This window comes from Populus euphratica, unplaced genomic scaffold (assembly GCF_000495115.2).
Source record: "Populus euphratica unplaced genomic scaffold, PopEup_1.0 scaffold41.1, whole genome shotgun sequence".
Taxonomy (NCBI): domain Eukaryota; kingdom Viridiplantae; phylum Streptophyta; class Magnoliopsida; order Malpighiales; family Salicaceae; genus Populus; species Populus euphratica.
The window spans coordinates 1166196-1186897 of NW_011499868.1; the positions used below are offsets into that span (position 1 = coordinate 1166196).

Genomic DNA, 20702 nt, shown 5'->3' on the forward strand with positions numbered 1-20702 from the left:
GGAGGCTAAGGTATGGGAGGGTTTCGATGACAGTTTAACCAATATTTGGAACGTCAGAAACGTTAGGGACCAAAGGTTATAGACTAAGCTTCATGCCTTGGCGGCGTCCCTTTATCTCTTTACTTTAAGACTGATATATGCACTCTGCCGTTGTTTTTATCCAAATTAGGACTGGGGGGGTTGTCTTTGAAGCAAAAGGAAGTTTCTTTACTAAGCATCTAGCTAATCTTGGCAGTCCCCAATCAAGCAAAAACACCAGCCTGCATATTGTGACCACATATATAAGCTTTGAAGACATCTCTCTTCTAATATTGATGAAATTAATATTATACCTCGATGAACTTCCTTTTGTGTTGTTTTATTAGTTATGAGCTTGCATTTTGTTTTACATGTGTTTTCGTATGCTTGTGATATTGTTTTTTTTGTATTTTTTTTGGGTTGGTTAAGTTGAGATTCTCGTATATATATATATATATATGTTTTTTTTTCAAATTTAGTTTGAAGTACTTGAATTTTAAATTAAAATCTTCCAAGTCAGTACCACATGAATAGAGTTAATATGACTGTTATTTAGTTTTAATTTGAATATTATTAAGTATTTGTGTATTTTAGTGAATAAAGTAAAAATTGATATATTGTGTTATTAGCAAATCAATACTTGTCATAAACCAAAGAAATTGCAAGAAGATTAAAAAGGGCAAAAAATTGTTGCTATCATGCAACTCACTCTAAATCCAAAAGAAATCTTGATTACAACATGTTTGATTAAAAAAAATAATTAAAATGGGACAAAAATTAAATTTATTATACCATTCATCAAAACTCTCAAAGAAATTTTATTATATGCTACTTGAGAACCACATATATTATAAGAAAGAAACATCGCAAGAAATGTTATTTTTATGCAATTCATTCTAAATTAGAAAGAAAAATAAAATAAATTATAGTTATTATATATTTCACCTTAAATTAAAAATAAAATTTGATAATAAAATGCTTGAATTGCTTTCCTAAACAGGGTTAGCAATCCTTAATTTCACATTGACAAAGAAATTTAAAATCTTAGGCTTAAGGGTTTGGAGTTTGAATTTAAGATTAATTTAATTTTTAGGGTTAGAGATTTGAAATTTATATTTTATATTAATGTTTGATGTTGGTATTATAGTTAGGACTAATTAAGGTTCTTTTTTTTGTTATGAGTTTTGGATTATGGTTAGTTTTGTGATTAAAGGTTTGGGGTTAAGATTAGTTAGGGTTAGAGTTTGTGATTTGAATTAATATTAGTTTTTAATGGTTCTTTCTTTGGTTATGAGTTTTGGATTATGGTTAGTTTTGTGATTAAAGGTTTGGGGTTAAGATTAGTTAGGGTTAGAGTTTGTGATTTGAATTAATATTAGTTTTTAATGGTTCTTTCTTTGGTTATGAGTTTTGGATTATGGTTAGTTTTGTGATTAAAGGTTTGGGGTTAAGATTAGTTAGGGTTAGAGTTTGTGGTTTGAATTAGTATTAGTTTTTAATGGTTATATAACTTGCACTTTAAAAAGGAGGCAAGATTAGAGTTTGAGGTTTAAATTACAATTAGAATTAGGTTATTTGTGAAGAGAGAGGAGAGAGAAAAAAAAAAACCATATAAGCATATCAAAGCTATGATTGTAACACAACCAATATCATTGAAAAGATTTTAATGAAATGAATACAATGACATCTAAAAAAATTATTAATAATAATTGAAGTTGGTCACATTTAATGAGTCATGTGGCACTTTTAAATGGTAAGTTTAACATACTTGTATATGTTATTATTAATGATTTTTTTTAATATTAGTGAATTTTTCTTGTTAAGATATTTCTAATGTTATTGGTGGTGTAGTAATTAGAGTTTTGATTTCTCTCTAATATATTACATATAAAAATGAAAAAAAGTAGAAAATCAAGTAATATACAAACAATATAAAATTATACAAAAAAATAGAAAGATTGTTATCATGACACATCTAAAAACAATATAAAAAAAATAAACACACAATTCTACATAATAGAATCATTATATAAAAATCTTAATTTGAATTTTTATTATTAAACATTTTCTTTTCAAGCATTATATATCTCAAAATTATTATAAACTCTTTAAATTAACCTAAATAAAGTGGAAAATCTAAAAATAAGGAAAAAGGAACAAAAATGCTAAACAAAATATAAAACCTGAAAATAATGAGAAAAAACAACAAAACTATCCCAAACAACACCCTTAAAAGTAAAGCCCCCATACAAGATTTGAGCACAATACAATCATTGAACTTAATGTTAAGGACGTTTTCTATAGATTAAATACTCTACGTAACCCAGATTTGAATTGGTCCATAAATATTGTTGCAATGCAAGCTAGCTATCCACGTGCATATGACTGAGCAAAACCACCTGCATCATATCTGCACCTTGTGGGCTGTAGAGGATGATATCTGACCTGCTTGCATAAAAGAAGTATAATAATGGAGTATTTCCATAGGAGAAAATCACCTTGTAAATAAATCGTTGAATGCTAAAGGGAATTCCTGGCAAACTTATCACCACGAAAGCTATTCCTTTCCCTTAACTCTAAAGCATGGGCGCATTTTGGGATTCGGTTGGCCTTATGTACCTCTCAAGCTCCATTGCTGTACGAACTAAAACGAAAAGAGAAAAACTATGAAGAAAAAGAGGCATTAATTAATCTCATTGATTTGATGCTTCTGCTATAATCTCCTACACGGGTTAGGAATCCCAGCCTCTACGTCAGTCAATGGCTCTTGAAGTCTTTTTCAGTATTTTGCTTAAAAGCTTTGGAGTCCAACCTCTTCTTAGTTTCTACCTACTCATCGATCTACAGCCTGTTCTTTAACAGACCGAGTCCATTTCCTTGCCTTCATGAGTCCATATAAACTCTTCATACTGTCACTTGTATGCATGCCTCATCCTTGAAAGAATACAACAAAAATCCGGGAAAAAAATGGCTAGCACTCGAGGTTTCTTGTCATGGTTGATCTTTCTTCTCTTTGGAATTCTAGGATTCATTTCTTTTCCAGCAGAAGCTGCTATAAAGAAATATCAGTTTGATGTGAGTTAAATTAGATTATGCACATGTACATATATACACTTCTTTGGATGATAATGAAATTCGACTTTTATGCAATTTGGTGTTTTTTCCCCTCAGATTCAAGTGAAGAATGTGAGCAGATTGTGCCATGCAAAACCTATTGTAACAGTAAATGGGAGGTTTCCAGGGCCAACTATTTACGTTAGAGAAGGAGATAGAGTCATGGTCAATGTCACTAATTATGCACAATATAACGTGTCTATTCACTGGTAGGACATGCTGATATCCATATTGTTAACTGTACAGAACTAACGAGAAAATTTCTATGGATTAATCCCAGTTGAATAAGTATGATTGGTTGTCATTGTAGGCATGGACTGAAGCAATATCGCAATGGCTGGGCAGATGGACCAGCTTATATAACACAATGTCCAATCCAAACTGGAAGTAGCTACACTCATGACTTCAATGTAACAGGACAAAGAGGAACCTTATGGTGGCATGCACATATTCTTTGGTTAAGGGCTACAGTTTATGGTGCAATTGTCATTATGCCTAAACAAGGAACTCGATATCCTTTCCCACAGCCAAATATGGAAGTCCCTATTCTCTTAGGTAGGAGTCCATGTGCACTTTATTTCGTATCAAAATTATTTTCTTTATGCTTCCCATAATGTACAGTCGCATCGTTGATTACAAATGTTTTTGCTGGTGTGTGCTCTAGGGGAATGGTGGAACGCTGATGTGGAAGAGATTGAAAAGCAAGGGACTGAAATGGGTTTGCCACCAAATATGTCAGATGCACACACAATTAACGGGAAGCCAGGACCTCTCTTTCCGTGTTCTGAGAAACGTAAGCAAAATAAGCTAAAGAATGCTTAAAGCCATAGTATAATATAACAGTATGACTAGGGAATGCTTAAAGCCAAAGTTGGTTTCTATTCATGGAGTGCTAATTACAAGACATTCATTTCATTTGATGCTTGTTTTAGATACTTTTGCAATGGAGATTGAATCAGGGAAGACATACCTCCTGAGAATCATCAATGCTGCCCTCAACGACGAGCTTTTCTTTGGCATAGCTGGTCACAACATGACAGTAGTGGAGGTTGATGGAGTTTATACGAAGCCATTCAGCATTCAATCTCTACTAATTGCACCTGGCCAGACCACAAATGTTCTGGTCCAAGCCAACCAAGTTCCAGGCAGATATTTCATGGCTACTAGGGCTTTCATGGATGTTCCACTCCCTGTAGACAATAAAACAGCCACGGCAATTCTGCAATACAAAGGAATCCCAAACACTGTCCTCCCGTCCTTACCTCAATTGCCTGCATCTAATGATACTGAATTCGCGTTAGGCTACAACCGAAAGCTTAAAAGCTTGAACACTCCACAGTTTCCAGCAAATGTACCCCTTAAAGTTGATAGAAATCTCTTCTACACGGTTGGTTTCGGAAAAGATCCATGCCCCACATGCGTAAACGGAACACGACTCCTAGCTTCTTTGAACAATATCTCTTTTGTTATGCCTCAAATTGGACTTCTTCAAGCTCATTACTTCAACATTAGTGGAGTATTTAAGACCAATTTTCCCGACAAGCCTCCCACCCCTTTCAACTACACTGGCGCACCACTTACAGCAAGTCTTGGAACAGTCCATGGGACAAGGCTTAGCAAGATTGCATTTAATTCTACTGTGGAACTTGTTCTTCAAGACACCAACTTGCTAACAGTCGAGTCACATCCATTCCATCTTCACGGCTATAACTTCTTTGTTGTTGGCACAGGAATCGGAAACTTCGATCCTGCTAAAGATCCAGCTAAATATAATCTGGTTGATCCCGTGGAAAGAAATACAGTTGGTGTCCCTGCTGGGGGCTGGACTGCTATTCGGTTTAGAGCAGATAATCCAGGTATGATCTAACATCTTAAGCAAAATGCATAAAGTAGAACGTAGTTTACATTATAGTGTTAACTGATGCTGCTTCTTCTTCTTTTTTTTTAATAATGTTTGATTGCGTGTAGGTGTTTGGTGCGCTGCTTCTTCTTTTTTTTTTTTTATAATGTTTGATTGCGTGTAGGTGTTTGGTTTATGCATTGTCATTTGGAGCTGCATACTGGGTGGGGATTAAAAACAGCATTTGTGGTAGAAGAAGGGCCTGGATCTGATCAATCTATTCTGCCTCCTCCTAAGGATCTTCCACCTTGCTAGACATTTTGAAGCTACAGTATAATCTGACAAGCCAGCTGAAGATGTAATAATTAATCTCCTTATGCTGCTTCCTGCAAAAGCTGTAGGATGTTTCTTGAGGACAGAGATTGACTAATAAATGTAAGATCTGATCTACTTGAGACACAAATTTATGTAATTGTAAGAAACTCCACAAATGTATGATATCTGGGAAATCCCAATACTCTTTGAACTCTTATCAATCTTGCAGACTCTCTTGTCTCATTAATAGTAAATGTTCTATATGCTATTTGTAATGTTCTTAATTCCACTTCAAAGTTGAAGAAACCATGTGTGCCTTTCTTTTGTCTAGCTCGTCATGTTTCTGGGGGAAGTTGACAGAATTTATCAAGGTGAAAATTAAATTTACATTAGAGACCTCTTTATGAAAGGACTATATACTCCCATCAACTCAGCTAGAGGACCTTCTAAAATCAAGCCATATTGTCTTGAACTTCATGCACCTTCAATGGAAGTCACGAATTCAATGCCCAATTTGTACTCGCCTTCTAAGATATAAATCATTTTCATTTACACCTTGCGAATTATTTTTTTCTTTTATTTTAATTTTTAAACATTCTTTTATTATATTTTATCTAATTTTCTGTTAAATAAAATGCGAGTAGTACATTTTTTATACATATAAAATATCGATTAAAACGTACAAGCAACACCCTTAAATTATACGCCATTTTGATCGATTTAAATGAAAGTCTCACATGTTTTTCTTAAAATAAAAAATAAAAAAAACCCTACTAAAATATCATTAAAAAATCACAACTATTAAGGGTTAAATTTTGTATGACTATTGCTTCGTCTTATCACAAATAAAGTTTTTACCGTAGTACTAGTTTGATTCCTAAGCGGCAGGATGCAGTGGTTTATTGTTAACAGGTTTTTTATTATTGAGAAATTTTTTAATTATAAACTAAATAATTTATATGTCTATTTCATAAAATAAATTAAAAATTATATATACTAAGAAATAATAATAAATATGTTGATTTCAACCAAAAATTGAGTTAATAAACTAAGATAAAGATATCATTTCTTAAAAAAAATTAAATATTTATTTTAGTTTGAAATTGGATTTTTAAAGTTTTAATTAATTTAAATTAGTAAAATTAAATTTTATTTATTTAAATTAATAATTAACTCAATAAAAAAATTTATTTTTAACACCTTAAGAGCTAGATATAAAGTTAACTGAAACAAAACATTAAATTTGATTCCAAATCAATTTGAAGGATGTTTGGTATATAATATCAGTTGTTTTTTAAAATAATTTTTATTTATTAATATATTAAAATGATATTTTTTTTATTTTTTAAAATTTATTTTTTACATCAATACATCAAAACTATTTAAAAATACTAAAAAAAATTAATTTAAAGTAAAAGTAAATTAATTTAAAATTTATGTACTATTTTTCATAATTTCTTTTATCTTGAATTATCAACTTTAAAAAATCAAACTAAAATTATTAAATGAGAAACAAAAGGTCTCAATAAAAAAAAGAGATGTTAAAGAAAAAAAGATTCTCATAAAAAAATGATGTAAATGAATTTTTTTTAAAGTGCATTAATTTTATAAAACTAAATTATATTTATTAAATATGAAGTAAAATAATTTAATAAAAAATTGATGTAAATAAAAGAAAGGATATGAATGAAAATAAAAATTTAAGACGGTTTACTATTGATATCAACAGTAATTTCACCTTGAATTTTTTATATTTTTTTAATAACCGATGGAGGTTGGTTTTTTAAATATCTTTTGACCATTTTTTATTTTTTTGATATTTTATAATAAAAATGAGTAACTCATAATTTTTTTAAAAATAAAATGAATGAAATATATAATAATTGGTATTAATAAAAAAACTCTATATTTAGAAATAAAAAAAACAATAATAATTTATGTAGGTCAATCAAAATCGCTTATGATTCAAGTGGATATTTGTACGAATTAGCCTAAACTATCAACATATCGTTAGAAATTGGCAAAATAAAAATACATAAAATTAAATAATTAAATACCACCAATATTATGATAAAAGAATATCCGAATGCAAAAATGAAAATGAAAAAGGAATATCCTAATGTAGAAGAAGAGCACAGATGACGGCATAAACGATCACATGACGCATGCTGATAATTGCTAAGCCAAACATAACTCATTCGACAGTTGAAGAGACAGCCCGTCATTGACACTGTTCTGTTTCCCACCTGTGTGGCTAAAAGTTTCAAGTGGTAGCACTGCATTGCATCACAGTTTTAACTGGTTAAGAAAAAAGAAACAATGGCGATGGTCTCTTTGTCATTTTCTCTTCCTAACCTTAACCTACGCCGAGTCAACCGGTGAGCAATTTCTCTCTCTATTCCTCCCTCTTCTCCTTAAATCTCTCATCACTCTTTTCACTTCTTGCAAAATTAATTAATCCACTTTGGCTTTATACTTGAAGGGTAGCTTAATTTTCTTGATTTTTGTGTTTATTTGTTTGATTTATTGATCAAGTTCTGATGGGTTTTTGTTAAATTCATGTGACACAGGTACTCTGGAATGGCATTTGCAAGTGTAAATAAAGAAACCCGTACAACTGTAGGTGTGAGAGTCACAGAAGGTGAAGGTAACTTGCCGAAGGTTGTCCTCACTTCTCCTCATGGTAGGTAAGTACATATAGCTACACACCATTCTCAATACATATTGTGAATTTGTGTTATAAAGTTTGTGAATTTATTGTTTTTGTTTATTGGGTTATTTTAGTGAGGCAGAGATATATCTATTTGGAGGTTGCATTACATCTTGGAAAGTTCCCAGTGGAAAAGACCTCCTTTTTGTTAGGCCAGATGCTGTGTTTAACAAGAAAAAACCAATCAGGTTCATAATTCTGTATTATTTTTAAGCATTTAAAGGACCCAGCTGGCTTTACATTCAATATGTATTGACTGTTACTTTGCTATTGGGTCAGTGGAGGTGTGCCACATTGTTTCCCACAGTTTGGCCCCGGTGCTATTCAGCAGGTACGATGCCCTTTTGTTTTCTGAAATTCATGTTTCTAACTTTATGTTTATGTTCTTTAACTATGTTGTTGAACTTTGGGAATGTGTTGCCTGTGCTTAATAGCATGGATTTGCTAGGAATTTGGATTGGTCAGTTGTTGATTCTGATAATGCCGATGGCAATCCGGTGGTAACCCTTTTGCTCAAGGATGGTCCTTATAGTCGTTCCATGTGGGACTTCGGTTTTCAAGCTCTATACAAGGTAGCCAATTATTTTCCTTTAGCATAAACATTAATAAGCTTGGCTACAGCAAATACATAAATTGATCCTGATTCATGTACCTCAAATATAACAGATATATTCAAGTATATAGTAGTGCTAGCAGGCATTTGGTGTTGTCCAGCTATTTTAATAAGCTTTTGGACAGCGTCGTGTAAAATAATTATGGTTTCTGTATTCGCAACTGAACATCTACTTTTCATTTATTTTTTTCAGGTCATTCTAAATTCAAAGAGCATTTCCACAGAACTGATAATCACAAATACCGATAACAAGCCATTTTCATTCACGAGTGCTTTGCACACATACTTCAGTGTAAGAGTTGTTTTTTCCATGCCTAGCAAACTGCTATTCTGCTGGTCTGACCAAATTAGTAAATTTCATTGCTCATAAAGAAAATGTGGGACCCTGAATAGGAGTTATTGATACGAGGGAATGATTTGGAAAACTCCTTGAATTTGGAGGAATGGAGCAGGCATTCTATGATTAAGTATTGTTAGTTTTTATCTGTTGTTGAAAGGAGATTATTGGTTGTTCAATGAGAGAAAGATGCTTGTAAACTGAAAATTATGCAAAATTCGATGGCCTGCTGAACTATACAGGACTTTATTGTAAATGATACGATGATATCATGCAGGCATCTGTAACAGGAGCATCTGTGAAAGGTTTGAAAGGTTGCAAAACCCTGGATAAAGAGCTGGATCCCACCAATCCAGTGGAGGGCAAGGAAGAAAGGTCAGTAACATTCTATACACACCTTTCATACAGAAAACCTATATCAAATTGATTTTGGTTTCTCTCTGAAAATAACATATGGTTGTCTTTGGGCTGTTGGAGGTGAGTGGCTCCTCTTCTGTGATTTGTTCAATATAAGGAGATATATCTGCTCTTTCTAATTGTCCTGTAAATAATGCAGGGATGTGGTGATTTTCCCTGGATTTGTAGACCGAGTTTATCTTGATGCTCCAAGTGAGTTGCAGCTAGATAATGGCTTGGGCGATGTAATAACTATCAAGAATACAAAGTATGAATTGGAAGCTCATTTCATTTTCTTGTTTTGTTATCCCCATGATTTCTCTCATTTCACTTGCGGATTCATATATTTTACATTGCTGTCCTTTTGACCTGTGCAGTTGGTCAGATGCTGTTTTGTGGAACCCACATCTGCAGATGGAAGCCTGCTACAAAGATTTTGTTTGTGTTGAAAATGCACAGGTACTGAGATATTACCTTCTTGTAATATAGTTGCCAACTTCCATAATTGCCAAGCATCATGAAAGTTGAGTTTTATCTTTCTGATTCCTAGTTCTGGGCAGCTATGATTAACTGCGTGCTAAATCCCTCTATCTAGCAATGCGATATTCCAAACAACTTCTAGTTGCCTCTCCTGATGAATATTTGTGTGGTGTGGTGAATTTTCTAAAAAGGGGATTGTGTTTTTCACTTGTTAACTGCAGATTGGAAATGTCCAGCTAGAGCCTCAGCAGTCCTGGACAGCCAAGCAGCATTTTAGCATTGACTGAAGGATAGCTGCCTTCTGTTTTCAGCTTTTGTAGAATAATATCATCGTCCTACTTTTTTTTCATCTGATTCCTGGTTCCAGTTTTGCCAAACTTTCCACTATAAAGCAACAACGGTGTTTAATTTTCTCTGCAATGTATGAAAGGCCTAAACACAGCGGCTGTTGTCGTCATTTTCTCTCACTCTTTCCTTATCAGTAATACATACATCAGTGAAGGGCGTAAACATTTTGTTGAAATGAATAGCAGCACATCCTAATGCAATGGTACACGATATGGGCATTCCATTGTTCTCTTCCATTAGCATATCCTGTGATAATGCTCCTGGTTTCCTCTTGCTCTCCAAATTATAGCAACATAACTAAATGCCTGGTACATGATTTGGGCATTCCATTAGCATTCCTGTGATAATGTTCTTGTTTAGTCAGCTCCCATTGTTCACTTCCATTAGCATATCCTGTGATAATGTTCTTGTTTAGTCAGCTTATTTTGTCAGAACCACAGAGGCATTTAGTTATGTTGCTATTTGGAGAGCAAGAGGAAGCTAGGAGCCTGATCTCTGGGATCGTATCTAGCACAAGGCATGCTTGACATTTACGCTTGGATTTACTTAATTTATTCCATGTTTGAACATGTACTGTGCAGAGATAGTTTTAGCCACATTTGACTCTGAATGAATTGGCATGCTAAAGCAAGCAAGACGCCATTGAATTGCTTTCCTAGTTATATGCCACATTTGACTCTGAATGAATTGGAGACGCCATTGAATTGCTTTCCTAGTTATAGAAAGCTAATGAACTTTCCAGCGATGATATTTCTTGTATTGCTTAGCTCTAGATTGTCTTCTAACAATCTTGACAAGGTTGTAAACGATTTGTTTATGTGCCTCCAGTGGATGCCATACCACGATGGAAATAATTGTTTATGTGCCTCCAGTGGATGCCATACTTCTGGCTGGTTGCCACTTTGATTATCAATTCTAACTAGCTATTTCATCAAAATCAAGTTTTCAGCCGGTTCAGGAGCTGTTGTTGTCAAACATGCATTTTACTGGCAACTTTTATGCCTTTTGCTATAAATACAACCAAGCAAGCATAATTTTCAGATGAAGATCTCGCTGCTCAACAGTAGCATATGGCTAATAATTTTGTTCTTGATCGTTACATATGGTAGGTACTGGTATAATATTCTTGAGGTTTGCTCTCTCCATTCATTGCTTGCTGTTAACCGTAGTTTTTACCATTTAGAAGTGTCCAGACTCGTCCAGGGGCATAAAATGATTAAACAACTTAGGTTATGAGATCATAGATGGAGTTCAAGGAAAAGGCCGGAATAACGGTGAAAACAACTGTTAGTCCAACGTACCATCCGTGTAACAATTTGAATCTCTGCAGAAAATCTTTGCCAAACCGTAACACACATGAAGAGATTGATTCAAAAGGCAAAAAAGTAAATGTGATCCGTCTGGATTAGTATCACAGCCTGCCGAAAGAACTTGATTTAAAAGGCTAAAAAGCATCAGAAGCATTGATCTGTTCCATTCATGAGATGCTAAAATCAGCATTTCTCAAGAACTAAGTTCCGAATCCATTGCTCATCGCTCAAAGCACTCTAAGGTAGATTAGAATGAGGAATTTGATACAGAAATGCCTAAATCAACAATCAAGGGAAGAACAACACAGGAATAAGCAGACACGCCATTCATAAAATGTTTCTCCTAAATTTTGCTTAATGAAACATTGGTGACAAATTAACGGAACCTCAAAATCTATCTAGCTAAATGACAACCACATTCACGATTCATCTACTCAAAAAGCCATCTAAAGCTGTAAAGTAGTCAGAGATCCCTTCTGAACTATTAAACAATCTACTAGACGTGAATTTACAGGCAAGCAACTAGAAACAAAAACAACTATCACTTGACAGTCCTCAAATAGTTCCCCTCCCTGCTCTCTCAAGTAGCCAACGTAGATATAATGCAAACCAGAATTATGATCACCATCACAGCCAAAACCCATAAACACCATGTCTTCCTTTTCTTCTTCATCTGATTGGCATAGTGAAGACTGTTTGTTCCACCACTTACAAAATTACTTGCTTTGGCAACATTCTCCTCAATATCGTCCATCTTCTCTCCCTGAGTTTCAATAAGAACAGCCATATCAAGAAACACTTGATGCAGCCTTTTCAAGCTTCTCTGTATATCCATTACAGCCTCATGTTTCTCTTTACTCTTCAAGTCCATCACTCCTTTCCCTTCAAACATCTGAACTCCCCCTCCTCCTGAAATAATCTTTTCAATCACTTCTGCACTTGGCTCCTCTCCAGCTGCAGTGTAGTATCTTCTTTTCAGATCATCTTTGTAATCTGAAAAAATTTTCTCCCTCAGGATCTGAAACTCGTTCATAATCTCCCTAAGTTTAACTCTCAAGCCATTGGTGACTGATATCCTTGTCCTATCAACAGGACTCCCTTCTCTATACAATTCCGAGACTTTGCAATTCGATATATTGGATCTGTCTAGTGATTCTAGTCTTGCCTTCACAATCTTGGCCTTTCTAAGAACTGCAACTATGTCTGATTCCATTCTGTCTCTTACGCCACGAAGAACTTTGGCACTGTGAGTAGACTTTGACTCTTCATTAAGGGTTTGAAGATCAAACAAGAGATTGGTAATCTCTTCCATTTCGATCTTGATTTCATTGACTTCACAGAAGAACTGGGAGAGGTTTGGTTCATCTGTGGGGTTTAGCTGGCCTGATTCAATGTCGAGTTCGGCTTTAAGGTCTTTTTGGGATTGTTTCTTCAGTTCCACATAACTTAAGAACGATCTTGTCATTAGATCATTCATATTTGCAAGAATTTTGCAAAAACCACCTGCAATAAACTTATTTTTTAGACAAATATAAGTAAAGCGGGAATCTGAATATCTACTAATCAAGAATGGCAAAAGAAAACGCTGTGTCCCTCCTAAATGGATTCAATATTCGATTAGGCACTTAATAAATCTCGAGATTCTGAAGAATTCTTTCTCCAAGAGATCTAAATGACATAGAAAATTAACTATTTTTAGATAAATTTATCCTGTTCTCCAAGAAATCTAAAGACATAGATAATGATAGTGACAGTGACAGGCGCGCAAAAAGTGAACTCATCAAGAACAGTACACAAGATATTCATGGGTATGAAATTCTACAAAACTAAGAAAATTCACTGATTTCAGAAAAGGGTTTTCTGGAAAGGAGAAAAGAAACAATCTTGAAGAAACCATCTAAAATTTGTTTTTGAGAAATCATGGCAAAGAAACCCTCAACAGTTCATGTCGAACCCATCATGAACAGCACATAAGAGTTAAACAACGGCTATCAAATTCTACAAAGCCGTGAAAATTCTCCGATTTTAACAAAAAGCGTTTTGAAAAAGAAAACAGAAAACTAACCTAAAGAAATGGTTTGGGAAGGAAACAAAAAACTAACCTAAAGAAATGGTTTGGGAAGTCAAGGCAATTCAAGAATCCCCCAAAAGTTCTACTAAAACTAAAAGAAACCACGAGAATCAAGAAGAATAGAAAGAAAACAAAAGTGGGGTTTGGTTAAAACCTTGGAGAAACGTATAGCTCTCTCTGCTTTCTACAAAAGAGACAAATGCATCCTTTCTCTATCTCTCTTTCTCCTTCTATCGCTCTCACTTCTGATACGTGTTTCTTGGAGTGAAGATCAAGAAACACTTGAAATAGTTTTTTGTTTTGTTTTGTAAAGATAATGAGGGAGATAGAGAAGAGGGGGGTTGTGATCTTTCAATTTTATAACTCCTCTTTATACAGTTATAAAATTTTCAAAAATTAGTTGTATGGAAATAGTAGCCGTTAATATTGCTGAGACGGTGCCAGTCCTTCCTAAGGTCATGAAATGGCAGTTGAATAATCAAACGGACTACATTCAAAAGGCTAAACCTGTGGAAACACGCACAGGCAAACATCTTGCCATGGTGCGAGAGCAAAATGACTGCGTGTCTATTATCATTTAGATTGTTTTAGCGTCTGTGCAAGATATCAATTTTATGAACATTTTGGAGACAAACAGTATCGATCAAATCACATCATTTTTACTGCCAGTCTCCCTGTCTTTATCCTGTGTCTTCCAAACAGTCTTCCATGAAACCTGTTGTTTCTTGAGCCTCGCAGAGTGACAGCTCAAAGCCATTAATTTCAGAACGTCCCACAAGATCAGGAACCATGACTCTTATAAAACCGTCACAGACTCTGTGATCAATTCAGTCGCTGCCTAAAGACAAATAATTTCGTTCCAAAAACAAAACAAAACCCAAAATTTAAAGACTCGAGAAGAAAGAAAGAAGATGATCGATATTGTTATTTTTTTCAATTTTTATTCTTTGATTTTGTATTAATTAGAGATTGAATTTTGTAATTTTTTAAATTTTATTTGTATAAAATAATTTTGTAATTCTAATTTTATAATTTTAAGAAATTGATTTTAATTTATGAATTGAGTTTTATAAATTTTTTATTATAATTTTATTTATGAGGTTATTTTGCTTTTTTTAGAAGGTGTAAATTATTTGTATTTAATTTTTTTCTGCATAATAATTTTCCTCAATCAATCAATGTTATCCACGTCGATGCCCGAGCACTATCCATGTCAGCTACATCGATTGCAACTACCACCACAACCAATTAAAGAAGCTACGGCTCCTTGGAAAAATCACCCTAGTCTCGCATTTAAAAATATTATTTACTGTAATTTTAATTTTATTTATTTAATCTAAAAAACTTGACATTAATTATTAAGGTTATTGAAGATTCTTCACATGATTTGTTTGTTATTTTCAAATTAAAAAATAAAATATAATTTTTTTATATTAATCGTAAAGTGAAATAACTAAAATATAATTGAAAGTAAAAAATCTACGCCTATTATAAAAGGTTATTTTTATATTTTCATAATAATTTTATTATTATCATAATAGTAGTTAGAAGAGATAATTTGATATTTTTTTTAAATATAAACATTTAAAATACATAGAAAAATTATCAAAAAAATCTTAATAAAAAAATTAAAACTGGAATCTAGGTGTATTTTTATTTATTTTCAAAATGATTTTTCCTATTATTAAGTCATTTCAAGGATGATTTTATATTTAACTAAATAATATTAAAAAAAAAATAGATGTGGATGATATCAGGACAAGCGTTAGAGGCACCCTTGCACTTCAGGCTGCACATGTTGCGCCTTCTAAAAATGTCTTTATGTCATTTATTAGAAGCATTATTACATCTTCTTTTATTTAAAGTGATATATGTTGGCATTGGCAACCCCAGTTTGTAGTTGGTAGACTTTTTTCTCCTCTCTTCTTTTCCTAAAAAATCACAGCTTAGCTACTTTTGTTGTTGGTAATTCAACAAATATCCTTATTATTTTAATTTTTAATTTATGTTATTACTTTTTTATAAAATTTTTTTTTTTTTTAATTTTATCATTTCATCTTACTTTTTTATAAAAAAATTATTTATTTTTAATTTTATCATTTCATCTCAATTTACAAATATTATATTTTTTAATTTAATTCTTATTTTCTTGATTTCTAATTTTTTTTCCTTAGATGTTTTATAAATTTTTATTCTTATTCTCTTGATTTCTAATTTTTTTTCTTATTTTTTTCCTTAGATGTTTTATAAATTTTTTTTATTTTTAATTTCATTCTTTAATTCAAATTAATGATATTATATTTTCTAATTTGATTTTTATTGTTTTCATTTCTAATTTTTTTCTTAAATCATTTGGAAAAATTATTATTATTTTCAATTTCACCCTTCAATCATAAATTTGTTTTTATTTTTCAGTTTTGATTTTTATTCTTTTGATTTTTTTATGCTTTTACTAAATTGATTTTTCTTTTGAATTTCTTCATTCAATTAAATATAATTTTTTATTTAAATTTTAATAGTTATTTTTTAATTGTTTTTTTAATTTTTTGTATAATTAAATTTTTTTATTTTCAATTTTATTCTTCAATATTTCTAATCTTTTGTATAATTTTTTTTTTAATTTTTAGTTCCATTCTTCAATATTTATTTAATTAAAAAAATAAACTTCATGATTTTTTTAAATATAATACTTCAAGTTTAATAACCTGAATCATAAATTTAAAAAATTAATATAATTAGTTTTAAAACTTTATAATTCTTTTTATTTTTTTATTTTTTTATTGAGTTATTTTAATTTTATAATTTAAACCATAAATTTAATAAGATATTTTATGTTAACATGACTATAATTACCAAAATTATATCATGTTAATTTAGGTTAATCAGAACTAATTTTTTTACCTTATTTTATTCTTTCATATTTAATACATATTTAATAGTCTATAAATTAAAATACTCCATTTATTCTTATTTTATTCTTTCATATTTTATAGTCTATAAATTAAAATACTCCATTTATCCCTTTAAAAAAATACCCTTTTCCAAAGATTATTCTAATAACATTTCTTTTTAAATTAGATCTATTTGTTATAAATTTTTTATCTAATTAAATTAAAATCAGCTTATTCAACCTAATTAAATTGAAAACCGGAGTCCCATAATTTGTTTTTGAAAAAAATTATTCTGGTATTTGAACATCATTATATATATATAGCCCTATAGTAAAGCACAGTCACCTAGTCTAGTTTAAACTAATCACATTAAATAATCCCAGTATAATAGGCAAACAATACAAAAATATCTACTACCTTTGATTCCATTGATTCAACAGAGAACTAATCTCAAGTATCGAAAATTAAATTTTTTAAAGATACATTTAAAAATATAAATTCTTTTAAATGCCTACTCACTCACCAAATCAGAGGGAATCCTTGACCTACTGAGTGGTTGTTTTCTATATTTAAAATACCTAACAACCAGTCTCAAGGGTTGGCCTAACAATTAAGAACATTAACAACATCAGCAGTCCGTTCCTTATAAAGCTAATTTATAACTTTGGAACAATAAAAAAATACGTAAACCAATTTCAAAGGATTCCATCACAAGCAAAATCCTGCCTTCCTGTCAAAACTACTTCATGCTAATATAAACAAGCATCATCAAATACCGAAAAATTCCTGTTGCTGGAAAAAAATAAGGGCCCTAAACAGCATTCCTTCACCGAACAGGTTTGGCAAGAAAAGAATAAATATGTTGAGCTTCAGAATATATGCACTAGTCATCTCTTTTCATCAAAGAAAACATACTTGGAATTCTGAACCTTGAAGAAAAATCACAAAACTGAAGTTTGTTGTCTAATGGCCAGACACCCTCCCTTATGATTTTTATTTATCAATAAGCTTCCAGTACAACAACATCAATGGTGGCTAAGGAGCACACGACTGTTTGAAAGAAATAACATGCATTTTTGTTGTCTATTAGAGAGACACTCTCCCTTATGATTTTTATTTATCAATAAGCTTCCAGTACAACAACATCAATGGTGGCCAAGGAACACGTGATTTTTTGTTGGAAATAACATGCATTTTCAGAATTCAAATCTGTTTAGCTACTGGAAAACACTCCTTCAAGAAATTATGAAGCAGTAATGAGTACATATCGGGGAAAGTTCTGAAGTGATCCACATGGGGGGATGACTCAAAATTATAGGACATTACCTTTCTCCCCATTCTCCTCTGATCCTGGATCTCCAACTCTATTAATTGAAATGGAACAAGTTTATCTGCTGTGCTATATAGAAAAAGGTGGGGACAAGAAGGCTGTTTTTTTGAGAGTGTGGACACAATTTCCGTTAACTTCCTGCAAACATAGCAAGAAGCACTATCATGGATAAATTTTTTACAGCTGATACATGTGCTGAACATTATTTAGAACAGAAAATTAGTTCCCACCAAGGTGTAATATAACATTTGACAGAGCAAGACACAAATAGAGCACTTACTGATCCACTTCTGGCAACTTCAGAATTACAGAGAATAGCATTTCAAATACATATAGCACCATGGCTTCGATCATTGAAGGTTCATTTTCTTGCTCTTTTGATTCAATGGCTTGATTTTCTAATCGATTTATTTCTTTAGTGTCAATAACTTGCACAGAAGAGCTGCGTTTCTTCAGCAAGGCAGTGGAGAACCCACCAGCCCAGACCTGCCAAGATGGAAGAAAATCAGCCATTAGCACCCCTTCAGAACGAGCAGCATTTCAAACAGATACACAAGCACCACTAGATATATCTAAAAATTGACAACAAACATCAATAACAGCCAGATGCCAATTAGAGCAGAATCTTCAATTCAAGATGACATTAGCACTCCAAACCATGATTATATGCCTATTTGAAACCTTACAAGAATCACTGTTCTACACCACTGCCGAATTCCACCATAAATGAGCAAATAATTAAGTAAAGTTTAATAGCAACATGCTCAAAACTTTCCATCAGTCACCCTGTTCATACCACGCCAGAGATAAGCACTTCCTTTTTTCTGTTTTGAAACTGAGAAACTTGTTCCACAACCGGTTCAAGTCCATTCATGGTTAGGTTCATAAAGCTAAGCATCCTTCCGAAGTTTAACTTCGTTTTCATTGCTTCTAGTGACTATAATGGTTGTCTGAGAAGCAATGAGGCCAAAATAAATTAAACAAAATGTAACATAAATTTCAGTTTTAATGCAACTACACAATGAGTTTACTATGTTAATTCAAATTGTATATTATTCTGCAAAGCCTAGGTTCACACAACATCTAGCTCATGTATGATCTATGTTATCAACCTTGGAGTATCTGACCTAGTTGAATCAGCTTTAATGAGAAAGGATTTAGAAGCCATTCAAATTTGCTTCAAATCATTGGATCCTACTTAAATCATTAAGACACTTAAGTAACGAAATTGAAAAGCAATATATACCAGGACCATCAAATAAGAAGATAGGGAAGTCTGGCAGAGTAGAACAACTAGGAAGACTGCAACTCAATTAAAGCATAAAAATGGTTCCATTCGAGACATAGCCAGTCATGATCCATAGATGTCAAAAGCTAACATTTAATTTCTCCTGAAAGACCAAAGCTAAGAAAAACAATTTATCATCAACTAAGACATTCGTTATGGGAAAACAAGAATTTGCACCACTACGCATTCACTAATTCATTTAGCAAAATTCATAAACTTCCACACCAAACAAAAAAAAATGTGCACAAATTTATCACAACAATCAATGACTTCAACAAGACCATAACTCAACAAACCTTAGGATTTAACTGATTGCCACCTCCAGAATCAGAAACACACCCTTTAATCTTCTCTACCAGTCCCTCCCTCTCTTGCATAAGCCCAAGGATATAACCATACCTGTAAACAACAACACACCACAACAATTACCAATCCAGTTACAAACCCAAAAAGGCACAACAAATTACACTCAAAAAATTTGCAATAAATCAACCTACACGAGCCAACCAGTGTTACTAAAGGTGTGAAAAAACAAACACCTCTCTCTACCATCATCTTCTCTCTCAGAAACCCACGAAACAAGCGCATTAGCCAATTCAGTGATCCTCTTCTCCACTCTCTTCCCAAAATCAAAACAAAGCAACTCTCTCATTTCAACGACAAACGTAACAGCATGAATCCCTCTTGAATTATACCATTCCACGTACTTTTTGAGATGTTTCTCTCTAGCTCCAAGCCAGCCAAGCAGAACCACAGTCGCAACTGGTTTTTCGTCACTAAAGACACTACCTTTACCGCGAACAACACTCTCTGGTGCTTTGTTCCACGTAAAAGGCCTCTCATTTTGATGAGATTTGAAGTTAAAATCAGACTTCTTGGTGGGGTTTGAGAGATGAGAAGAGGAAAGCGAGAGGAGGAATTTAATGGGGTTTGGATTCGGAGTAACGGGTGAGTGAGAGAACGGTGAAAATGAAGAGTGAATGCGAGAATGAGACAATTTGGGTGTTGATATGATGTGGGTCTGGACATTTTGTCGTTGTGAGGGTATCGATCGATGGATTATTGAAATGGGTTTTAGAAAATTTGAAGTTGATGTTGGTTTAGTGAAGAGACTGCGATTGATGACCCTTGCAGGAGCTTCCATGGCGGAAAATTCGGTCCGGTTGAGGGGTGGATCTTTGAAAAAGAACGGGGGTTTTGTCTTTGTATTCCCTTTTATTTGTCAAACTGTTAAAGACATTTATTTGTACGGAACATTTTAGATGCCTCTTAAACCGTTTGTTGATAAATTAATTTTTTTATTATTTTAAATTAACTTTTTTTTACTTTTTTAAATATTTTATTATATCATATCAAAAATAATTTTTAAAAATTAAATATTATTATTTAATATATTTTTAAATAAAAAAATTCAAAAAAATAACCATAACTAAACTATCAAACATACTCTAAATATTTGAATCCAAGTTTTAAAATATTTTTATTTTAAATAATAAAATAATATTTTTTTTATTTTAAAAAACTTGTTATTAATATTAGTATATTAAAGTAATTTAAATATATAAAATAATTTTAAAAATATTTAAATTTTTGTAAAATGTTATTTGATCTTATTTTCAAAGAACACCTAAATTACCAGTA

General features: G+C 32.3%; 4 protein-coding genes and 1 long non-coding RNA gene across 9 annotated transcripts; 3 read left to right on the plus strand and 2 right to left on the minus strand.

The window, feature by feature from the left end:
- The first annotated feature begins 2729 nt into the window (after window positions 1-2729).
- On the plus strand, window positions 2730-5583 carry LOC105126602 (laccase-11-like). Its single transcript, XM_011027516.1, has 6 exons — window positions 2730-3093; window positions 3190-3341; window positions 3443-3687; window positions 3797-3925; window positions 4065-4988; window positions 5157-5583. The coding sequence occupies exons 1-6, from the start codon at window positions 2986-2988 to the stop codon at window positions 5285-5287; spliced, it is 1689 nt and encodes a 562-aa protein (XP_011025818.1). The 5' UTR covers window positions 2730-2985; the 3' UTR covers window positions 5288-5583.
- Window positions 5584-7397: 1814 nt separating this feature from the next.
- On the plus strand, window positions 7398-10346 carry LOC105126603 (Galactose mutarotase-like superfamily protein). The gene is made up of 10 exons (XM_011027517.1): window positions 7398-7665; window positions 7858-7974; window positions 8072-8185; window positions 8277-8328; window positions 8432-8569; window positions 8804-8902; window positions 9225-9322; window positions 9504-9611; window positions 9721-9802; window positions 10045-10346. Exons 1-10 carry the CDS (start codon window positions 7607-7609, stop codon window positions 10108-10110), a joined length of 933 nt encoding a protein of 310 aa, XP_011025819.1. The 5' UTR covers window positions 7398-7606; the 3' UTR covers window positions 10111-10346.
- A 542-nt stretch (window positions 10347-10888) lies between these two features.
- On the plus strand, window positions 10889-11108 carry LOC105126604 (uncharacterized). Its single transcript, XR_842460.1, has 2 exons — window positions 10889-10979; window positions 11012-11108. It is a non-coding gene; the product is annotated as an uncharacterized LOC105126604 (long non-coding RNA).
- A 514-nt stretch (window positions 11109-11622) lies between these two features.
- LOC105126605 (syntaxin-112) lies at window positions 11623-14228 on the minus strand. 3 transcript variants are annotated; one of them, XM_011027520.1, is made up of 2 exons: window positions 13707-14228; window positions 11623-12984 (listed from the first exon to the last, which is right to left on the minus strand). In XM_011027520.1, exon 2 carries the CDS (start codon window positions 12956-12958, stop codon window positions 12062-12064), a length of 897 nt encoding a protein of 298 aa, XP_011025822.1. In that variant the 5' UTR covers window positions 12959-12984; window positions 13707-14228; the 3' UTR covers window positions 11623-12061. The 3 variants fall into 3 exon arrangements, with proteins under 3 accessions (XP_011025822.1, XP_011025820.1, XP_011025821.1); XM_011027518.1 differs by having other exon boundaries at window positions 11623-13149; XM_011027519.1 differs by lacking the exon at window positions 13707-14228 and adding an exon at window positions 13584-13689 and having other exon boundaries at window positions 11623-13149.
- Window positions 14229-17393: 3165 nt separating this feature from the next.
- Window positions 17394-20285, minus strand: LOC105126606 (alpha/beta-Hydrolases superfamily protein). 3 transcript variants are annotated; one of them, XM_011027523.1, is made up of 4 exons: window positions 19769-20285; window positions 19358-19460; window positions 18054-18259; window positions 17394-17911 (listed from the first exon to the last, which is right to left on the minus strand). In XM_011027523.1, exons 1-4 carry the CDS (start codon window positions 20203-20205, stop codon window positions 17647-17649), a joined length of 1011 nt encoding a protein of 336 aa, XP_011025825.1. In that variant the 5' UTR covers window positions 20206-20285; the 3' UTR covers window positions 17394-17646. The 3 variants fall into 3 exon arrangements, with proteins under 3 accessions (XP_011025825.1, XP_011025824.1, XP_011025823.1); XM_011027522.1 differs by having other exon boundaries at window positions 19601-20285; XM_011027521.1 differs by having other exon boundaries at window positions 19559-20285.
- Between the last annotated feature and the right edge of the window lie 417 nt (window positions 20286-20702).